This window comes from Heterodontus francisci, chromosome 20 (assembly GCF_036365525.1).
Source record: "Heterodontus francisci isolate sHetFra1 chromosome 20, sHetFra1.hap1, whole genome shotgun sequence".
NCBI lineage: Eukaryota > Metazoa > Chordata > Chondrichthyes > Heterodontiformes > Heterodontidae > Heterodontus > Heterodontus francisci.
In genome coordinates, this window is record NC_090390.1 from 13,808,349 (window position 1) to 13,828,030 (window position 19,682).

The 19,682-nt window shown below is 45.3% G+C and overlaps 1 protein-coding gene across 2 annotated transcripts in view; it reads right to left on the minus strand.

Moving 5' to 3' along the window:
- LOC137380494 (hexokinase-1-like) overlaps window positions 1-19,222 on the minus strand; it is a 447,865-nt gene extending 428,643 nt beyond the window's left edge. Inside the window, exons 1-2 of one of the 2 annotated variants that reach the window (XM_068052395.1) lie at window positions 19,210-19,222; window positions 11,284-11,442 (exon numbers count right to left, since the gene is read on the minus strand). In XM_068052395.1, coding sequence (XP_067908496.1) covers window positions 11,284-11,419 — 136 coding nt within the window. In that variant the 5' untranslated portion in view covers window positions 11,420-11,442; window positions 19,210-19,222. Of the gene's footprint in view, window positions 1-11,283; window positions 11,443-16,426; window positions 16,439-19,209 lie in introns of those variants that run through there. The other variant, XM_068052396.1, reaches the window with a different exon arrangement.
- Window positions 19,223-19,682: the final 460 nt, after the last annotated feature.

The following is a 19,682-nucleotide window of genomic DNA, read 5'->3' on the forward strand; positions in this document are numbered from 1 at the left end:
TGGTGTGTTACATCATGACTCTTACATGACTAGCATGATTTTGTAGCCACACCTCTTGAAGGTGTACACACACAACGATGAAAGGTTACTCGATTGATTCCTGGGATGAGAGGATTGACCTGTGAAGACAATTGGAGTAGAATAGGCCTATACTCTCTGGACTTTATAAGAGTCATAATGGCACAGAAGGAGGCCATTCAGCCCATAAAGTCCATTCTAGCTCTCTGTAGAGAAATCCATGGAATCTTGTTCCCCCATTCTATCCCTGTAGACCTGTAAGTTTATTTCCTGCAAATGCCCATCCAGTTTCCTTTTGAAATCATTGATCACCTCCGCTTCCACCACCCTTGTAGGTAGCGAGCTCCAGGTCATTACCATTCGCCGCATGAAAAAATTCTTCCTCACATCCCCCCTGCATCTCCTGCCCAAAATCTTAAATCTATCTCCTCTAGTCCTTGTACCATCAGCTAATGGGAATAGCTTTTCTTTGTCTACCCTATACAAACCTGTCATAATCTTATACACCTTTGTCAAATCTCCCCTCAATCTCCTTTGCTCCAAGGAGAACAACCCCAGCTTCTCCAACCGAACTGTGTAGCTAAAATGCCCCATCCTGGAACCATTCTGGTAAATCTCATCTGCACCCTCTCAAGGACCCTCACATCTTTCCTAAAGTGTGGTGACCAGAACTGGACACAATACTCTAGTTGGGGCCTAACCAGAGCTTTATTAAGTTTCAGCATAACTTCCATGCTTTTGTACTCAATGCCCTCTATTTATGAATCCCAAGACCCCATATACTTTGCTAACTACTCTCTCAATATGTCCCGCAACCTTCAAAGGTGCATATGAACTCCCAGATCCCTCTGTTCCTGCACACTCTTTAGAACTGTGCCACTAAGTCTGTATTGCCTCTCCCTAACCCTTTTGCCAAAATGTATCCATCCCATACAACCGTACGAATTTAGGAGCTGAAGTAGGCCATTCAGCCCATTGAGCCTGTTCCACCATTCAATAAGATCATTCCTGATCTGGTTGTGCCTCAAATGTCATACTCCCATCTATCCCCGATAACCTTAGATTCTTGTTAGGCAAGGGAATCACTCTATCTCCGCCTTAAAAATATTCAATGACCCCGCCTCCACCACCTTCTGAGGCAGAGAGTTCCAAAGTCACACAACCCTCAGAGAAAATATTTCTCCTCGTCTCTATCCTAAAAGGGCGACCCCTAATTTTAAATCGGTGCCCTCTAGTTCTGGACTCACCCACAAGAGGAAACATCCTTTCCACATCCACCTTGTCAAGACCCTTCAGGATCTTATATTCTTCAATCAAGTCTCCCCTCACTCTTCTAAACTCCAGTGAAAACAAGCCTAGTCTGTCCAACCTTTCCTCATAAGACAACCCACTCATTCCAGGTATCAATCTAGTAAACCTCCTCTGAACCACCTCCAACGCATTTACATCCTTCCTTAAATAAGGAAACCAAAATTGCACACAGCGTTCGAAATATGGTCTCACCAATGCCCTGTATAACTGATGCATAACATCCTTCCTTTTATTTTCAATTGCTCTCATAATAAAGGAGAGCATTCCATTAGCCTTCCTTATGACTTGCTGTACCTGCATACTAACCTTTTGTGACTCATGCACTAGAACACCTAGATCCCACTGCACCTCGGAATTCTGCAGTCGTTCCCCATTTAAGAAATGTTTTATTCTTCCCGCCAAAGTGAACAACATCACATTTTCTCACATTATACTCCATCTGCCAGATTTTTGCCCACTCACTCAACCTATCTATATCGGTCTGCAAACGCCTTATGTTCTCTTCACAACATACTTTCCTACCTTTCTTTGTGTCATCTGCAAATTTAGATACTATGCCATCGCTCCCCTCATCCAAGTCATTGATATAAGGTTGAGGCCCCAGCACTGACCCCTGTGGGACTCCACTCATTACATCCTGCCAATCAGACACTCCGCTGTATTAAATTCCATCGGCCACTTGTCTGCCCATTCTGCTAGCCTAAATATGTTCTGGAATATTCTTTGGAATTCTCTACCCCAGAGGCTTGTCGATGCTCAGTTGTTGAGTATATTCAAAGCTGAAATCAATAGATTCTGACAATCTAAGGGAATCGAGGAAACTGGGGATTGAGTGGGAAGGTGGAGATGAGGTCGCAGATCAGCCATGAACTTGTTGATTAGCAGAGTTGCCTTGAGGGGCCATATGGCCTACTTCTGCTCCGAATCAAAAAGCTAATGAAATAATGGCCTTTATATCTAGAGAGTGGAATACAAGAAGCTATGCTTCAGCTATACAAAACTCTGGTTAGACCACACCTGGAGTACCGCCAGCAGTTCTGGGCATCACACCTTAGAGAGGATATATCGGCCTTGGAGGGAGTGGTGTGCAAAGGCCTGCTACCTGACCCGAACCCGACGGGACCTGACCAAATGTGTCGGGTTCGGGTACTGTCGCTCTTCCAGGTCCGGTTTTCGGGCTCAGGTTGGGTTGGGCCGGGACCAGGTCCGGGTCCGGCTCTGGCTCAGGGACACACAGCAAAAAGTGTTAAAAGTAAAAAACCTACCTGAGCTGGGAGTCCGGGGCATTAAAGAGGGAAACTCTGAGTCTACACAGTGAGCGTCTCGATGACCTCATCACACTCATGCTGCAGCTTCCTGCAGACTCGGAGTCGCAAGGTAGGCAAAGGGAACATTCCGGTGGTCGGGATAGGGTCGGGTTGGGGCGGGCACGGGAAAAAAAATGGAGGGACTCGGGCCGGGTCGGGCTTGGGTCCGAGGTGGTTCTGTCAGGTTCGAATTGTGTTTTTTTCTTTGTAACCTGAGCTGGCCTTTAGTGCAGTGTAGATTTACTAGAATGAAACCTAGACTAATTTACGAAGAGGAGTTACGCAAACTAGGGTTGTATTCCATGGAATGTAGAAGGTTAAGGAGTGATTTGATCCAAGTTTTCAAGGTATTAAGGGGAACAGATAGGACAGATAGAGAGAAACTATTTCCTCTGGTTGGGGAGTCTAGGACGAGGGGATATAGTCTAAAAATTAGAGCCAGATCTTACAGGAGTGAAATTAGGAAACACTTCTATACACAAAGAGTGGTAGATGTTTGGAACTCTCTTCAGGAAAAGGTAATTGTTGCTAGATCAATCATTAATTTGAATTCTTAGACTGATAGATTTTTGTAAACCAAAAGTATTCAGGGATATAAGTCAAAGGTGGGTATATGGAGTCAGGTCACAAATCAGCAATGATGTCACTGAATGGCAGAACAAGCTCAAAGGACTAAATAGCCTCCTCCTGTCCCAATTTTCCTATGCTATGTTCCTCAGAATATGGAAGGTAGCATGAATATTACTGTATTACTGTACTGCCTATATTCTGTGTAATAGAGACTAACATGGTGAAGATCAGGTCGTTGGGGTCCTTCAGGACAAAGCTAAGTGGGTAAGATGTGTCATCAGCTTAAGGCAATTGAAGAAGCAATGGAGTAATGAATCATGGCTGATTGGCAGATGTCTGGTTTAAATTGCAAGTGTGAAAGTTTATAATGGTGCAAAATGATCTTATCTTTATGATACCACCCACATTCCAGTGAGAGTAATGATAATTTCATAATAGCTTCAGAGCATTTCTATCAAGTGGATGTCACCTGACATTGGTTGGAAACTATCGAGGTGTGTATGACTATGAACACTTTTCAGTAGTTATTTGATTTTGGGTGTTGAGATCTACTCTGGACTGGACATGTATCTAACTCCAAAGGGTTTTATCTTTTTTATTCATTCATCGTATGTAAGCGTTGCTGGCTGGGGCAGCATTTATTGCCCATCCCTAATTGCCTAGGAGAAGATGGCGGTGAGCTGCCTTCTTGAACCGCTGCAGTCCATGTGGGGTAGGTATACCCACAGTGCTGTTAATAGGGAGTTCCAGGATTTTGACCCAGCGACAATGAAGGGACGGCGATATAGTTCCAAGTCATGAAGATGTGTGGCTTGGAGGGGATCTTGGAGGTGGTGGTGTTCCCATGCATCTGCTGCCTTGTCCTTCCAGGTGGAAGAGTTTGTGGGTGTGAAAGGTGCTGTTGAAGGAATTGCTGCATTGCACCTTGTATATGGTACACACTGCTGCCACTGTGTTGGAGGGAGTGAATGTTGAAGGTGGTGGATGGGGTGCCAGTCAAGCAGGCTGCTTTGCCTTGGATGGTGTTGAGCTTCCTGAGTATTGTTGGAGCTGCACCCATCCAGGCAAGTGGAGAGTATTCCATCACACTCCTGACTTGTGCCTTGTAGATGGTGGGCAGGCTTTGGAGAGTCAGGAGGTGAGTTACTCACTGCAGAATTCCCAGCCTCTGACCTGTTATTGCATCATGTGGCTGATCCAGTTATGTTTATGGTCAATGGTGACCCATCCATCAGGATGTTGATGGTGGGGGATTCAGCGATGGTTAGATTCTCTCTTGTTGGAGATGCTCATTTCCTTGCACGTGTGTGGCGTGAGTGTTCCTTGCCACTTATCAGCCCAAGCCTGAATGTTGTCTAAGTTTTGCTGCGTATGAGCAGGAACTGCTTCAGTATCTGAGGAGTTGCAGATGGAACTGTGAAATCATCAGTGAGCATCCCCACTTCTGACCTTATGATGGAGGGAAGGTCATTGATGAAGCAGCTAAAGTTGGTTGGGCCTGAAGAACTCATGCAGTGATGGCCTGGGACAGGGATGGTTGGCGTCCAACAACCACAACCATTTCCTTTATGCTAGGTTTGACTTTTCCTTTATTCATGGGATGTGGGTGTCGCTGGCTAGGTCAGCATTTATTGCCCATCCCTAATTGCCCTTGAGAAGGTGGTGGTGAGCTGCCTTCTTGAACTGCTGCAGCCCATGTGAGGTAGGTACACCCACAATGCTGTTAGGAAGGGAGTTCCAGAATTTTGACCCAGCGACAGTAAAGGAACGGCGATATAGTTCCAAGTCAGGATGGTGTGTGACTTGGAGGGAAATGTGCAGGTGGTGATGTTCCCATGCATTTGCTACCCTTGTCCTTCTAGTTGGTAGAGTTCACGGGTTTGGAAGGTGTTGTCTAAGGAGCCTTGGTGTGTTCCTGCAGTGCATCTTGTAGATGGTACACACTGCTGCCACTGTGCATCGGTGGTGGAGGGAGTGAATGTTTGGAGAAGGGGTGCCAATCAAGCGGGCTGTTTTGTCCTGGATGATGTCGAGCTTCTTGAGTGTTGCCAGAGCTGCACCCATCCAGGCAAGTGGAGAGTATTCCATCACTGTCCTAACTTGTGCCTTGTAGATGGTGGACAGGCTTTGGGGAGTCAGGAGGTGAGTTACTCGCTGCAGGATTCCTAGCCTCTGGTCTGCTCTTGTAGCCATGGTATTTATATGGCTACTCCAGTTCAGTTTCTGGTCAATGGTAGCCCCTAGGATGTTGATAGTGGGGGATTCAGCGATGGTAATGCCATTGAATGTCAAGGGGAGATGGTTAGATTCTCTCTTGTTGAAGATGGTCATTGCCTGGCACTTGTGTGGCACGAATGTTACTTGCCACTTATCAGCCCAAGCCTGGATATTGTCCAGGTCTTGCTGCATTTCTACACGGACTGCTTCAGTATCTGAGGAGTCGCGAACGGTGCTGAACATTGTGCAATCATCAGCGAACATCCCCACTTCTGACCTTATGATTGAAGGAAGGTCATTGATGAAGCAGCTGAAGACGTTTGGGCCTAGGACACTACCCTGAGGAACTCCAAAATTGATGTCCTAGAGCTCAGATGATTGACCTCCAACAACTACAACCATCTTCCTTTGCGCTAGGTATGACTCCAACCAGTGGAGAGTTTTCCCCCTGATTCCCATTGTCTTCAGTTTTGCTAGGGCTCCTTGTTGCCACTCTCAGTAAAATGCTGCCTTGATGTTACCTTTCACCTCACCTCACCTCACCTCACCTCCGAAATGCAGTTCTTTTCTCCATGTTTGGACCAAGGCTGTAATGAGGCCAGGAACTGTGTGGCCCTGGCAGAACCCAAACTGAGCATTGATGAGCAGGTTATTGGTGAGTAAGTGCAGCTTAATAGCTCTGTCGACGACACCTTCCATCACTTTGCTGATGATCAAGAGTAGACTGATAGCACAGTAATTGCAGGAATGGACTTGTCCTGCTTTTTGTGGACAAGGCATAACTGGGCAATTTTCCATATTGCCGGGTAGATGCCAATGTTGCAGCTGTACTGGAACAGCTTGGCTGGGGCATGGCCAGTTCTGGAGCTCAGGTCTTCAGTACTATTGCCAGAAAGTTGTCAGGGCCTGTAGCCTTTGTAGTATCCAGTGCCTTCAGCTGTTTCTTAATATCATGTGAAGTGAATCGAATTGTCTGAAGACTGGCATCTGTGATGCTGGGGACTTCACAAGGAGGCCGAGATGGATCATCCACTCAGCACTTCTGGCTGAAGATGGTTGAAAATGCTTCAATCGTGTCTTTTGCACTGATGTGCTGAGCTCCCCCATCATTGAGGATGGGGATGTTTGCAAAACCTCTTCCTCCCATTAGTTGTTTAATTGTCCATCATCATTGACGACTGGATACGGCAGGAGTGAAGAATTTTGATTCAATCAAATTAACGATTTAGACATGAATATCGGAGATATGATCAGTAAATTTGCAGATGACACGAAAATTGGTGGTGTCGTAAATCGTGAGGAGCAAAGCCTTAAATTACGGGACGATATAGATGGGATGGTTAGATAGCCGGAGCTGTGGCAAATGGAATTTAATCCTAAGAAGTGTGAGGTGATGCATTTTGGGAGGACTAACAAGACAAGGGAATATACAATGGATGGTAGGAATCTGGGAAGTACAGAGGGTCAGAGGGTCCTTGGTGTACTTGTACATAGATCACTGAAGGCAGCAGCACAGGTAGATAAGGTGGTTAGGAAGGCATATAGGATACTTGCCTTTATTAGCCAAGGCATAGAATCTAAGAGCAGGGAGGTTATGATGGAGCTGTATAAAACACTAGTTAGGCCACAGCTAGAGAACTGTTTACAGTTCTGGTTACCACACTATAGGAAGGATGTGATTGCACTGGAGAAGGTGCAGAGGAGATTCACCAGGATGTTGCCTGGGCTGGAGCATTTCAGCTATGAAGAGAGACTGAAAAGGCTAGGGTAGTTTTCCTTGGAGCAGAGAAGGCTGAGGGGAGATATGATTGAGGTATACAAAATTATGAGGGGCATTGATAGATTAGATAGCAAGAAACTTTTTCCCTTAGCGGAGGGTTCAATAACCAGGGGGCATAGATTTAAGGTAAGGGGCAGGAGGTTTAGAGGGGATTTGAGGAAAAAAAATTTCACCCAGCGTGTGGTCGAAATCTGGAACACACTGCCTGAAGGGGTGGTAGAGGCAGGAACCATCACAACATTTAAGAAGTATTTAGGTGAGCACTTGAAATACCATAGCATACAAGGCTATGAGCCAAGTGCTGGAAAATGGGATTGGAATAGTTAGGTGCTTGATGGCCAGCACAGGCATGATGGGCCAAAGGGTCTGTTTCTGTGCTGTATGACTCCGACTCTAATCTGTTGGTTGTGTGATCGCTTTGTCGATAGCATGCTGCTTCCACTGCTTAGCATGTGTCTAGTCCTGGGTAAAAGAGTAAAAAGCATTAAAAGCCCCTGCTCCTCAAAATTCTTGGTGCAGCGAGTGAGGGGTAGACCTGACAGGATCGTTTTCATCCCAAGAATCCTAGAAGAAAATATCATGAATAAATCACGTCAGCAGACGTGGTCTCTTCAGACTACTGGAAAAGATCGGTTGTCCACCAAAGCTACTAAGTATCATCACCTCATTCCATGACAATATGAAAGGCACAATTCAGCATAGCAGCGCCTCATCAGACCCCGTTCCTATCCTGAGTGGAGTGAAACAGGGCTGTGTTCTCGCACCTACACTGTTTGGGATCTTCTTCTCCTTGCTGCTCTCACATGCGTTCAAGTCTTCAGAAGAAGGAATTTTCCTCCACACTAGATCAGGTGGCAGGTTGTTCAACCTTGCCCGTCTTAGAGCGAAGACCAAAGTACGGAAAGTCCTCATCAGGGAACTCCTCTTTGCTGATGATGCTGCATTAACATCTCACACTGAAGAGTGTCTGCAGAGATTCATCGACAGGACTGCAAAAAATTTGGCCTTACCATCAGCCTCAAGAAAATGAACATCATGGGACAGGATGTCAGAAATGCTCCATCCATCAATATCAACGACCACGCTCTGGAAGTGGTTCAAAAGTTCACCTACCTAGGCTCAACTATCACCAGTAACCTGTCTCTCGATGCAGAAATCAACAAGCGCATGGGAAAGGCTTCCACTGCTATGTCCAGACTGGCCAAGAGAGTGAGGGAAAATGGTGCACTGACACGGAACACAAAAGTCCGAGTGTATCAAACCTGTGTCCTCAGTACCTTGCTCTAAGGCAGCGAGGCCTGGACAATGTATGCCAGCCAAGAGCAACGTCTCAATTCATTCCATGTTCGCTGCCTCCGGAGAATCCTTGTCATCAGGTGGCAGGACCGCATCTCCAACACAGTAGTCCTCGAGACAGCCAACATCCCCAGCATATACACCCTACTGAGCCAGTGGCACTTGAGATGGCTTGGCCATGTGAGCCGCATGGAAGATGGCAGGATCCCCAAGGACACATTGTACAGCGAGCTCGTCACTGGTATCAGACCCACCGGCCATCCATATCTACTTTTTAAAAGACGTCTGCAAATGCGTCATGAAGTCCTGTGACATTGATCACAAGTCGTGGGCGTCAGTTGCCAGTTGCCAGTGATCGCCAGAACTGGCGGACAACCATAAAGGCGGGGCTAAAGAGTGGCGAGTCGAAGAGACTTAGCAGTTGGCAGGAAAAAAGACAAAAACGCAAGGAGAGAGCCAGCTGTGTAACAGCCCCGACAACCAATTTTACCTGCTGCATTTGTGGAAGAGTCTGTCACTCTAGAATTGGCCTTTATAGCCATTCCGGGCGCTGCTCCACAAACCACTGACCATCTCGAGACAAGGAGGCCAAAGAGAGAAAGAGTCCTGGGTTGTAGCTTCACCAGGTTGGCACCTCATTTTTAGGTATACCTGGTGCTTCTCCTGACAAGCTTTCCTACATTTCTCATTGAACCAGAGTTGGTCTCCTGACTTGATAGTAATGGTGACATGAGGGATATACTGGTCTCTGTGGTTACAGATTGTAGTGGAATACAATTTTTATGCTGCTGACGGCTCACAGTGCCTCATAGATGCCCGATTTTGAGCTGCTTGATCTGTTCACAGTGGTAGCACCACACAACAAGTGTTGAGACAGACTTTGTCTCCACAAGGACTGTACGGTGGTCACTCCCACCAATACTGTCATGGACAGATGCATCTGCGCTGGTAGATTGATGAGGATGAGGTCAAGTATGTTATTCCCTTTTGTTGGTTCTCTCACCACCTGCCGCAAACCCAGTCCAGCAGCTATGTTCTTCAGGACTCTGCTAGCTCGGTTAGTAATGGTGCTACTGAGCCACTCTTGGTGATGGATCTTGAAGACCCCCACCCAGAGTACATTCTGTGCCCTTATTACCCTTGGTGTTTCTTTGATTTGGTGTTCAACATGGAGAAGCACTGATTCATCAGCTGAGGCGGGCGGCACAGAGGTGCGGTAGATGGTAATCGGCAGGAGGTTTCCTTGCCCATGTTTGACCTTATGCCATGAGACATCATGGGGTCTGGAGTCGATTCTGAGAACTCCCAGGGCAACTCCCTCCTGACTGTATACCACTGTGCCGCCACCTCTGCTGGGTCTGTTCAGCCGGTGGAACAGGACATACCCAGGGATGGTGATGGAGGAGCCTGGGATATTGACTGTAAGGTATGATTTGGTGACCATGTCAGGCTGTTGCTTGACCAGACGGTGGGATAGCTCTCCCAATTTTGGCACAAGTCTCCAGATGTTAGTCAGGATAATTTTGCAGAGTTGACTGGGCTGTGTGTGCTGTTGTCATTTCCAGTACCTAGGTCAATACCGGGTGGTCCATCTAGTTTTATTCTTCAACTTTTCTGTAGCAGTTTGATACAATTGAGTGGCTTGCTAGGCCATTTCAGAGGGCAGTTAAGAGTCAACCACATTGCTGTGGGTCTGGAGTCACATGTAGGCCAGACCAGGTATGGACGGCAGATTAAAATAAGAGCAAAATACTGCAGATGCTGGAACTCTGAAATGAGAACAGAAAGTGATGGAAATACTCAGCAGGACTGGCAGCATCTTTGGAGAGAAAAACAGAGTTAATGTTTCCGATCTGTGACCTTTCATCAGATCTGGCAAAGTTTAGTAATGTGACAGGCTTTGAGCAAGTGAAAGGTTGGGGGTGGGGCGGTGGAAGAAGGACATAGAGAAGGTCTGTTATAGGACAGAGGCAGGAGAGATTAAATGAGAAAGATGTCACGGACCAATAGGCAAATGGAGTGCTAAATAGCTGTGGTAAAAGACAAAGCATTTGTCCAGAGAAAGTGCTAATGGCAGAACAATGAGCAGTTCTGTCCGAAAGCAAAAACATGAAAAACAAGTTTAAACTAGCACATGGTTAAAAATAAATAATAAAATAAAGAAAAAAAGTAAATAAATAAAAAATATAATGGGGCTTATGGTCTGAAATTGTTGAATTCAATGTTGAGTCCGGAAGGCTGTAGAGTACTGAGGTGCTGTTCCTCGAGCTTGTGTTTGCTTCACTGGATCGCTGCAGCAGGCTGAGGACAGAAATATGGGCATCACTGCAGGGTGATGAATTGATTGTTTAACCATGTGCTAAGCTTAAACTTGTTTTTCATGTTTTGCTTTTGGACAGAGCTGTTCATTATTCATTAGCACTCTCTCTGGACTCATGCTTTGTCTTTTACTACAACTATTTATCACTCCATTTGCATTCTGTTCCAAGACATCGCCGCCATTTAATCTCTCCTGCCCGTCCTGTCACAGACCTTCCCTTTTGATCTTTTTCCCACCCCCGCCACGGTCACCACCACCCCCCCACCCCCACTATCCACCCCCATCACCCACCCCCACCCTCGCCCCCACCCAGCCTTTCACTTGCTCAAAGGCGATGGAAGCTGAGAACGTTCAGGTCAGTAACAGACCTTGTGAGGGATTCTACCACAAACCCAGTGAAGAGCAGAGTGTATTTTTCAGTTTAAAATGCATGTGATCTGGGCAGTAATTTCATTCTGCAATACCTGTCCCATCAGGAGTCGACCGTACAAATGTAGGCAGCATCTTGAGAGTGGAGGTCATGGGGCAGGACAAGCCCTGTTGCATCTCAGCTTTGAACCGAACCATGATGTCTTGTATCTGCTCATTATTGAGCAGCATGTTGAAAAGGAAGCGTTCAACCTGTCAAACCAAGAAAGGTGGGTGTAAATAAAACAAGTCATTTAGTCCTTCATTTAATTAGCACATTTGTAATGTGTCAGAATGAGTCTCCCAGCCACATTCCCTCCAGACAGGCTTCTCCCAGCCTTGTTCCCCTAGCTAAGACCCCTACTAGCCTCGTTCCGCCCCCCCCACAAAAGCCACCTCCCCCCCATAGCCACCTCACCCCCAATAGCCACCTCCTCCTCAATAGCCACTCCCCCAATAGCCACCTCCCCCCAATAGCCACCTCCCCCCAATAGCCTCCTCCCCCCCATAGCCACCTCCCCCCAATAGCCATCTCCCCGTATAGCCACCACACCCCCTATAGGCACCACACCCCCTATAGCCACCACACCCCACTATAGCCACCACACCCCCCTATAGCCACCACATCCCCTATAGCCACCACACCCCCCAATAGCCACCTCTCCCAATAGCCACCTCTCCCAATAGCCACCTCTCCCAATAGCCACCTCCCCCCCATATCCACCTCCCCCCATATCCGCCTTCACCCCCCCATATCCGCCTTCACCCCCCCATATCCGCCTTCACCCCCCCATATCCGCCTTCACCCCCCCATATCCGCCTTCACCCCCCCATATCCGCCTTCACCCCCCCATATCCGCCTTCACCCCCCCCCATATCCGCCTTCACCCCCCCCCATATCCGCCTTCACCCCCCCCCATATCCGCCTTCACCCCCCCATATCCGCCTTCACCCCCCCATATCCGCCTTCACCCCCCCATATCTGCTTCACCCCCCCATATCTGCTTCACCCCCCCCATATCCGCTTCACCCCCCCAGATCCGCTTCACCCCCCCATATCCGCTTCACCCCCCCCATATCCGCTTCACCCCCCCCATATCCGCCTTCACCCCCCCATATCCGCCTTCACCCCCCCATATCCGCCTTCACCCCCCCATATCCGCCTTCCCTCCCCCATATCCGCCTTCCCTCCCCCATATCCGCCTTTCTCTCCCCATATCCATCTTCCCCCCCATATCCACCTCTCCCATAATCACCTTCCCCCCCAGCCACTTCCCCCCCCCCATTGCCACCTTTTCCCCCAGTAGCCACCTTCCCTCCTCCCCACACCCCTGTAGCTGCCTTCTCCCGACCCCCCCAGCTACCTTTCCCCACAGCCATATTTCCCCTTTTAATTGAATATCTAATAGTATTCAGATGGTGGCATTCATGGGGAATTCATTTGTGCTCTTATATAGGAGCAGACAGATACTGTGGTTGTTGGGTTTGGAGATTCGTATTTGTAATGTGTCTCTGTAAAAAACAAACTTATAAGTGTCTAAAGAGAGGCTCCAGTTCTAATCTTCACTGCTTGGCTATCTTAGTTGTAATATGGTAACAGAGAATGACGCCTAAAGGTGAAGGTTGGAAACTACAAAATTTTTTATCCAGATATAAAGAAAGTAACCATTGTGGAAAAGCAAGTGCAAATTGTTGGGGTATGATTACCATACGATGTTCTCGGAGACGGAGCCACATGACCAGTGGAAGAATGAAGTGTATATGTAGACATAGTTTACGTCCCTACCAAAGAGGAAACAAAGGTAGACCTTGATGTTGTCACTCCCGCACTAAATAAAATCAGAAGTAATGTATTTTGTGAAATGGCAGCCCACCAGTTGGATAATGACGAAAATTTGGATTTTCTGATAGAGTTCCTGGATGAAATCTATAAGAAAGATGCTCTGTTAAATGCTTCTGAGGCATGGTCAAAATGTGACAGATTTCAGAAAACAAACGGCAAAGAATATATCATGGACTTTAACAGATTATATAAACAGTTGACCAAGGTCACTTTGGGGATCCTTGGATTTGTACTAGTGTTTAAGTTACTGGATTGTGCCTCATATTATGTCTCATAGTTCAGGCTACTGGTTCCAAATGGTATTCGGTTCTTGGAGAGGGAGACCCTATTGGATCAGATGTCTCCTGCCTTAAAAAAAGTCCGAGGGAAACCGGCATTTCCCTTAGCCTTCATGGGACAAATGAGCCATTCCACGGTGACACAAAGATTTACTGGATTTCAAAACAGTCCAGATACCAAACACAGGCATCAATACACTGGAAGGATTAAAAGCAGGCTGAGTGAGGATGAAAGTACATTTAGAAGACCTGGCTATTACAGCAGAAGACAGAATTGGAACAGTAATAATCAGCGGATGGACCCCTGGAATGCCTAAAGTTCAGTTTATTTTATTTTAAGATACAGCACTGAAACAGGCCCTTCGACCCACGGAGTCTGTGCTGACCATCAACCACCCATTTATACTAATCCTACATCCCTACCATATCTCACCCACCTACCTATACTAGGGGCAATTTATAATGGCCAATTTATCTATCAACCTGCAAGTCTTTGGCTGTGGGAGGAAACCGGAGCACCCGGCAGAAACCCACGCGGTCACAGGGAGAACTTGCAAACTCCGCACACACAGTACCCAGAATTGAACCCGGGTCGCTGGAGCTGTGAGGCTGCGGTGCTAACCACTGCGCCACTGTGCCGTAGGTGTGTCACAAGAGTTTGATTTTTTATTGAAAGCTGAGAATTCTGTGTGCTTTTAAAGGATTTTCTGTGAACATTGAATGCTGAAACTTGGTGGTTGAACTGAGTGCATAGACTGCAAGACACCTGTTTCCAAGCAGCTCACCAGGGAAATGACAGGAAGATTTATGACTGTCATATGACTTACTGTTAGAGTTTCAGTTTTGCAGTGTGAAGAAGACCAGGCAGCTGGAAGCAGCTAGCAGTGAGCTGGCTGGGACCTGTGTTTGCAGACCAGAGAAAAGACCTACTCTCTGAAAAAAAGTTTGCCTCTCTTGTAAAAGGAAATTCTACATTTGAGGTGGTGGTTGTGGTCTGCCTGGAGAGTGAAAAGAACCCCGGAGAGGAAAAGACCCAGTAAAAGAGGAGTTGCTGCTCTCTGTGGAGAAAGGCTCCTATGCTGAGAGGAAGCCCTGCATTTTTAAAGGCAGCAAATTCCTATTGCCTCCAGTCTCTGAAAAATCTCTGCCGCAGGAGTGTTGCCTCTTATGTTTTGGGAGATCATGAAAGCTCAAGAAAGCTTCTATTGTGAGACTGCTATTTCAAAACCGAAGTAGACCTGTAGCTGCACCCTTTGCTGAAAGACCTATGTGATGCCTGCTGCAGGTGAAGTGCCATGAATGCCTGCCTATCACAGACTGTTCATCAACCTCGCCTGGAGAGACTTCGAGTAGCATCTGACTATTCGACTCTGGGACACCTCACTGACCCGGAAATATCCTACCAGAACGTTACAACCCAGTTATTTTATTATTCCTAAGAAACAGTTATAATCTGAAAACATCCTTTTAAAACTGGTTAACCATTTTTTTTTAATGTAAGTGTGTGTGCATGTGGGTTAGGAAGAATAAGAAGTTTTAAAATAATCTTTTCACATATAGAGTTATCTCATTATTGTTTAAGACTTAGTTTATTAATTAATAGTTAATTTTGTTCTTGTTTAAAGAAACCTGGTTTGGCATGCTTTGTTCTGGGGGATAAATAAAGTGTTTAATTTGGCTATTTTTCCAGTAGGTGGGAAACGTTACTAATACGCTGTAACCTGTGGAGTAGTGGGACTAAATTTCCTGCCATGGTCATAACAGGTGTTTCAGGTATGATTTAAAGTATCATTATGGGGTGAACTACCCAAAGCAGAGAGGCAAGATCCTTGATATGACACATGACAAAGAGGATTCTGAGGAAGAGGATGAAGATAATAATGAATTCAAACAAATTATACTGGTCACAAAGAGTTTTAGTCCTGTGATGAATGTGTAGGTTGCAGACTCCTTAAATTGCGCAGTACTAAATTGTGCTTGCACTTCAACAGTATGTGGGATAGATTGGTTAAAATGTTATCTTGATTCACTAAGTAGTGATGATCAATGCAAGGTAAAGGAAGATGAAAGTACTACTTGTTTTAGGTTTGGCAGTAACAACACATTGAGTTCACTAAAGTGAGTTGTAATGCCATGTAAAATAGCGGGAGTCAGCCACTTTATAGGTACTGAGGTAGTCTCTACTGAGATACCTAAGCTGTTGAGTAAACATTTTTATGAAAAAGGCACAAATGAAACTTGATATGGAGCAATTACTTTTGGAAAATCAGTTGATCTACAGTTTACCCCAATCAGGACATTATTGTATCCACTTCACAAAACCTTATGTTTCTCACCAGAGTCTTAGACAAGTATTAATGGCGTCCAGTGATAAGGATAAGACAGAAAAAAACAAATTTTGTCTTAAAGTTACATAGACAACTTGCTCACCCTACTTGTCAATAGTTAAAAACCCTGCTAAAAGATGCAGGTGTAGTTGATGAGTATATGAAGCTAATGGAAGAGATATGAGAATTGTGAAATCTGTAAGAAGTATCGCAGGACTCCGCCAGGTTTTATTATAAACCTTCCATTGGCGAGTGACTTTAATGAGGTTGTTACCATGGATCTAAACGTATGGGATAAAGACAGAAATATTTTCATCCCACATTTTGTTGACCTGGCTTTGCGAGTTAGCATTTCTTCACTAATATATAATAAGGACAAGAGAGTAATTATAGACTAAATTATGGAGAAATGGATAGGGAAATGGATTTGGGACACCAGCAAAGTTTCTAACTGATAATGGCAGGGAATTTGCTAATGACGAGTTCAGAGATATGTGTGAAAACATGAATATCATGGTCATGAGTATAATAGCTGAGCGGCCTTTTAGCAATGTTCTTTGTGAAAGAAATCATGCAGCGATCGATGAAATGATGCATAAAATTTTAGCTGATCAAGCAGACTGTGATAACAAGTGGCTTATGCAAAGAATGGTTGGAGGATATAGGGATACAGTCCTTATCAACTAGGCTATGGACAAAATTCCAAATTACCTTCTGTTCTTCAGGATAATCCTCCTACTCTTGAAGGTACTACCATTAGTTCCTTTAAATGCTTTTCATGCAGGGAGATAGGCTTTTTATCAAGGCTGAGGTATCAGAAAAATGTGTAGAGCATTGAGACATCATATCAGACTATCTGAGTCAGACAGCTTGTGTATACTGTAAAACAGAGAGTCATAGGGAATGGAAAAGCCCTGGTAAGGTAATAGGTCATGATGGTAAGGTAGTACTTACCGGGGAGGTGGTGCTTTAGTGGTAATGATGCTAGACTAGTAATCCAGAGCCCAGGCTAATGCTTTGGGGCAATGGGTTCGAATCCCACATGGCAGGTGGTGAAATTTGAATTCAATAAGAAATCTGGAATTAAAAGCTAGTCTAATGATGACCATTAAACGATTGTCGATTGTTGTAAAAACTCATCTGGTTCGCTAATTTCCTTTAGGAAAGGAATTTTGCCATCTTTACCTGGTCTGGCCTACATGTGACTCCAGACCCACAGCAATGTGGCTGACTCTTTAAAAAAAAAACGCCCTCCGAAATGACTGAGTAAGCCACTTAGTTCAAGGGCAATAAACGCTGGCTATGCCAGCAACATCTACATCCCATGAACGAATAAAAAAAAACACGGTAATCAAACTGTTAGGGTTCATGCCTTGTGATTAGGGCCGTATCAAATTCACAGTCATAGTATTTTAAGAATCGTGAATTTCATGATTTCACGTATTTAAATGGTAAATTTCAGGGTGTCGCAACAAACCATGAAAATTATCGATTTAAAACAAAAAAAGGACAAAGGAGTTTTCTGCTTTCAAATGGCATTTATTGTATACTCAAAAACTATTGCAAAAAGCTGACTATAAACAGGTCACATTCTTTACTCACTGAAGTCAGTGGTTGATTGTAAGCATGGAGCAACCTGCAACTGTCTCTTTCTTCAGTCCCTGTCCCTGCACTATGAACACCTGTCCATATTTAGACACAGCTGTCTCCACATCCAAAGATTTATTGGAATTGTCAGATAGTGCCATGCTGGCCTTGCAAGGTGAGGAATTCTGCATTCCACTGAGTTCCAAAACTGCAGCACAGGCAAAGTACAATCTGCATTTTTTGCAATGCTTTTATAAGCAGGAATCTCTAGCCTACAGTTCTTGTCAAAGCTAAGAATCACATCAAACATGTTTAAATCCATGAACAGTTGCATTTGTGCAGGGTCAAAGTTACACACAGCTTTCAGGAACACTGCAGAAGGTTGTTGAAACCTCTGAGCCGCTTTTTCTGCACCGCTTGACTCTTTCCATTGCAGTAATATTGTTTGAGCTTCTTTGCCATGCAAGAAAACGTCTATTGAGCACAGGCATTTAATTCAGCACCATCAGAGTGTTGTTCATTTGACTGTGCTTCAGCCCAGAATAGTACATCCATTACTTTATTGTAAGCTTTGTGGATTGTGATGTGTGGAGATTCAAACCAAGTGATTAAATCTGTCAGTCATGTAGCATTCTTGGCAACAAACTGAATCCGCTCATTAAGCTGAGAATCGTTAAGGAGAGTTACAATGTCTGTTAAAACTTGTGTTTTTTGGTGTCAGCGTGAGCTCTTCTGAGAACGTAGTCTGAGTAGTATTTCAGGTGAGCTGCATGAAACTGCCTGAAACCAAGACGCCCAACATGTAATTACTGGCTTTGGAGGAAGGGCGATGTTTTGTTCTTCAATTTATGTTGCCTGTATCGAAGCTTGCGGCTCGGGCAGTGTTTGAAGATAATTTTAATGTAGCTGATCAGTTTGTCGACTTTACCAAACTTGCTTTTACACAGCTCATTGACAAGAGAAATTACGGGCTAGATTTTGTGGTGCTGGCGGGGCTCCTGGCGCCATGCAGAATAGGCAGGGTAAACCCCGCCTCGGCCTTTGAGCACCCTCCGCCACGTTGTTGTGTCACTTAAGTGGCCAATCCGGGATCCCTGTCCGTTTAAAGAGGAGGTGCCTGCCTCCAAAAGCTGTTGGCCAATCACAGGGCTGGCAGCTCAGCAGTATCAGCAGCGTCACTGGGAACAGTGGCCACTGCCAGTACTGCACTGGTACTGCCTCAGACTCAGGCCCAGTCCTGGAGACCCAGGCCTCAGGTAAGTGAGAGGTGGGGGGTTGCTGGAGCCAGACATTACACCTTGGAGCACAGATTTGAAAAATTTTGTCATGTAAGTTGCATTGTCACTAATGAAAGAAGACACTTTGTTGAAATCTGCACCATATTTTGAAGTGGTTTTGATTATCGCATGGGAAATTGTGGTGTAATTAATAGCTTCTAAGTAGATGCAATCTGCGAGCACCGTTGTCAGCTTTCCTGACTGTACATCATCGGTCTTATTGGACATAAAATCAAACAAAACATGTAGCACATAGTTGTCTTGGACTTATCACAAATAATTGCAAAAGATTCATGTGTTAATCTGAGACTTCATCTCCTCATAATGTGTAGCAAAAAATTTTGGTAGGTAGTCCTGTTGTGGTTTATTTGCACTTGGCAAGTAACTACCATTTTACACATTACATTGAATGGATACCCGCAGCTTTGGGTGGTCAAGTTTTTCCAATGGTATGTTGGTGCTTGCAAAAGCATCCTCAAGTTCCATTGTAACCGACTGATGATTTTCTGAGCTCCCTGTCGACTTCTTACAAAGAGATGAAATCATTGTAATTTTTTTGCTTGTTCATTTTCCAGCTGTGCAGTGTACAAAACAATATTCCACCATTGGCGTGGAGAATTTGGCTTCCAAATTCTTTCACTTGATGTGCTGACGTCATGGTTGTGGCCATTTTTGATTTGCTCATTCTGGCATTCTCACTTGTCTGCTAACACTTGAGACTGCTCTCAAAACCGCACCAGAAGCCGTCCCTCATCTATCAGTCAGCGAGATGAGCCTTATGTCAATCATTAAAACAGGCAATGTTCGCAACATGCCCAGCAATCAGTGAGGTGAGCCTTGTGTCAATCACTAAAATGTGCAAAATAGCAGATTTCACGGAGGACCTGAGATTTCACAGTTTGTGATGCATTTCTCATGGTCATAAATTGGGAGGGCTCTACTCATGATTAATTGGAACGAATGACAAAATCACGGATTCTGAGCAGTAAGCAAGGCATCTTGTACCTCAAATGCTCATATGTTTTGTGTTGAAGGTCCTCAGGAACAGAATACAGTAGTTCAAGGGCTGAATAGTGATAATATGAGTGATCGTGATGCACAGGACAGAGCTATCACATGCAAAGACCAACTGCCCAGAGTGGA